Source organism: Rhipicephalus sanguineus, chromosome 7 (genome assembly GCF_013339695.2).
Source record: "Rhipicephalus sanguineus isolate Rsan-2018 chromosome 7, BIME_Rsan_1.4, whole genome shotgun sequence".
Classification (NCBI taxonomy): Eukaryota; Metazoa; Arthropoda; class Arachnida; order Ixodida; family Ixodidae; genus Rhipicephalus; species Rhipicephalus sanguineus.
In genome coordinates, this window is record NC_051182.1 from 120263429 (window position 1) to 120266626 (window position 3198).

General features: G+C 48.2%; 1 protein-coding gene across 1 annotated transcript in view; it reads right to left on the minus strand.

The window, feature by feature from the left end:
* Positions 1 to 239: 239 nt before the first annotated feature.
* LOC119398968 (aconitate hydratase, mitochondrial-like) overlaps positions 240 to 3198 on the minus strand; it is a 7470-nt gene continuing 4511 nt past the window's right edge. Inside the window, exon 5 of the mRNA XM_037665784.1 lies at positions 240 to 278. Within this exon, the coding sequence (XP_037521712.1) occupies positions 240 to 278 (39 nt within the window). The remainder of the gene's footprint in view (positions 279 to 3198) is intronic.

Here is a 3198-nt window from a genome sequence, read left to right on the forward strand (position 1 = left end):
AACGGGTGCCGCCTTAAGGAGCTTCGCCCCTAAAAAATACAAGCACGCACGGGAACATGCCGCCTCCATAACGGTTAAGTTGGAACCGCAAAGCGCGTTTTTCACGAGTGATAAACGCGACGCGCGTAGAACACCCACGTTGCAGCTGACGCAAGTGCACCCGCACGGAAAAAACGCAGCGGCGTTTGCGTGCCGCGTTTGCCGGGTCGCTGGATTTCCGTACAAAGCGCACGCCGGCTTCAAAGAGTTCCGCCGAGATGCGTGTAGAGCAGCGCCGTCTGGCAGCGTTGGAGGAAACCAAAGCAACACGTGACTGCACCCCTAACTTTCTTTGACGTCCGAGCGGGCGACGTGCCGCCCGAGACGTTCTTCTTTCACTGCGAGTAGGAAGACGCGGCGGCGCGATTTTGCGACGGCGTTCACCAAAACGACGCGCGCTTCCCTCCGAATGCGCGTCAGTCGCGCCTAAAATAGACAGATTTAGTTGGGCGTTCGCAACAACGAACGGACGCAGCCTGCCAGCCATTTCCTATGGCAGGCTGCGTCTGTACGTTGTTGCGGACGCTCAACTAAATCTGTCCAATGACGACATGCGGGACGCATGACGCGATTTTTTTAAGGCATACGTCAAAAAAAAAATCGCGCACGTCCCTTTAACCGCCTGAAATCTCGCCGTGCAGTCCCACCTTTATGGCATCGCCTTATTTGGCGCCCAAATGGCAGCGTTCCTTTCTGCGAAAAAACGCAGGCTTTGAGGCGCCCTAACCTTTTTATGGTATCTTGATACGCGCTTTCTCCGGTTTAGGGTGAGATCTGCAGCGTCTGCTATGGCGTGGCTGCTATGTTCCTTTTCCAAACGCCGCCATCAAGTTCAAAGAAACACTCTGGGGGTCGCTTTTGAGATGGATGAGATGTTATATACACGCGCTGATCATACTACGTGCGTATCAGCATTTTCTTTGATTTTCTTACGGCTTACGCAGCACTTTCCTGAGCCAATACTTATATCTCCCACTGCACGTCAAAAGAAGTTCAAACAAGGCAGCTTCGCCCTAGTGGCGCCAAGCCTGAAGGAAGTGCAGAGCTGGGCGGCCATGTGCCTCGTGGAGCGGGCGCGGGTTGAAGCTCAGTCCAACGGAGCCCCGGAATAGGGACTCGCCCAATCCTCTCTAGCAGTAGCTCCGCTATACCATACAATTTCTGTAATAAATTATTCATCAATTCCTTCATTTGTCTCTCTTTGGTGTTCTCTTTCTTTCTTTTTCTCTCTTCTCTCTGTTTTTTTCTATGTCAATTCTCTCTCTGCTTATTTCTATTTATTTATTTCTCTCTATATACATGTTTCTTTCTATCTTGCTCTTTCTACCTTCCTCTCTCTTTCTTTCTCTCTCTCTCATTCTTTCTATGCTATTCACTCTCTCTCCTCCTCCTTTCCCTCCTCCTCACCGTCACTTCTCTTTCCCACCCCCTTGCTTTACTATACTGCACAACGCTATGCTATGCTCTCCTAGCGTGCCTGGATATCGGAGTGGTTAAGACGCTCGCCTTCGAATCGTGGGTACGAGGGTTTGAATCCCGCCTAGTGAGGACTTCGTCTTCGCCGGGAATTGCTCTCTAACCCTTTTTTTTATAAGTCTTCCTTTCGTTGTCTCTCTCTTTCTTTCCCTCTCTCTCTGTACTCATACTCTCACCCATCAGCACTAGAGTGCTTATTTGGACCGGTTGGTACATGTTCAAAGAAACGAGAAACAGCACGAAACACAGGACTGTGAAAGAGACGGACCAAGCGCTGAAAACTTACAACCAAGGCTTTATTCCGTACATGGGGGTATGTATAGCACACGCAACATGAAAGGAAGGAGAGGAGAACAGTGGCGTGGAATTTTGTGTAATGTAGCGTGGTAGAAGAGTAAAATAACGACCAACTGTCACACAATGCGAATTGCGCAACGACTGAGTTGTTGAATGCTTCCAACCCATTACAAAGGGCTCTGCCATAATTCTCCATCGTCATTAGCCACAGCATCAACAAAGGGCACATAATGCCTTACAGGTGTTTAGCAGATACCAGGGTTCTGCGCAGAATGACGAAAATTGCGTAGTGGCTGCTTCCTTCCTTCACAAAAATTATCATTTATAGCGTAGTGGGTTCCGCGCAAGTGCACTTCAGTTGGTTGCCAAAGAAGCCCATATGGCTCCCATGATCCATTTCCTCAGGGTCTCAACAAAGTTATTTCCCTTTCTCTATCTCTTTCTCACGTTAGCGTATGCTATAAAGTGTGGTGGGAGAATGAAAATAACGACCGGGCGTCACACAATGCGAAGTACGTAACCAGTGGGTCATTCAAAGCTTCCAACCCATTACAAAAGGCTCAGTCATAATTCTTCATCGTCATCAGTCGTCGCATCAAGAAACTGCACATAATGCCTTAAAGACGGTACCTCGCTTCTCCGCACAATGACGAGTAATGTCGTGGTGGGTGCTTCCAACTTCACAAAAATCATCGTTTGTGGCGTAGTGGGTAGGTTGCTAGTGTAGTTGTATTAGTAGCCACAAGAGAGTTTATAACGGGCTCTAGAAATGCCGCTCTTCGAGCTTTCGCTGTGACTGTGCTGCGCTTTCCGCGCAGGCCTGGCGTCTTTTTTTTTTTTTTTGTCAATGCAAAACGCCTCATAAATCTCACGTGCTCGTTGATCACTGTATCGCCGAAGTATCTTGCATTGATCAAACATAGCATGACAGTCGCATACGGAGCTATGCACAGCTAGGTGGCTGCCAACAGCACCCTGCATTAGATTGCGGTGTTCTCTCATGTGGTCATTTACACACCGGCCAGTTTGGCCGATATAGCAGCGACCGCATGAGGGGGATTTCGTATACCACTTTATGACAGCATTTCATAAACTTTTTCGCGTGTTTCTTATCACACACGCGAGGCCATCTGTCTTCTCTGTTCACCTTATTGCACATACTAGAGAACTTTATTTTTTGCTGAAAAGACAACTCTGATGCTTGCTCTTTGTGCTACCTTTTTTAAACAATGCGACACCCTATGCAAATACGGAACGACCGCTGTTTTTTAAAGTGAGCTCTTTTCTTGACGACTGCTCAGTTTCTTTGGCTGTTTTAAGTCTTCTAGAAGGCATTCGTCAATGGAACACAGTAAGTTGTCCGGGTAGCCTGCCATGCGCAGTCTG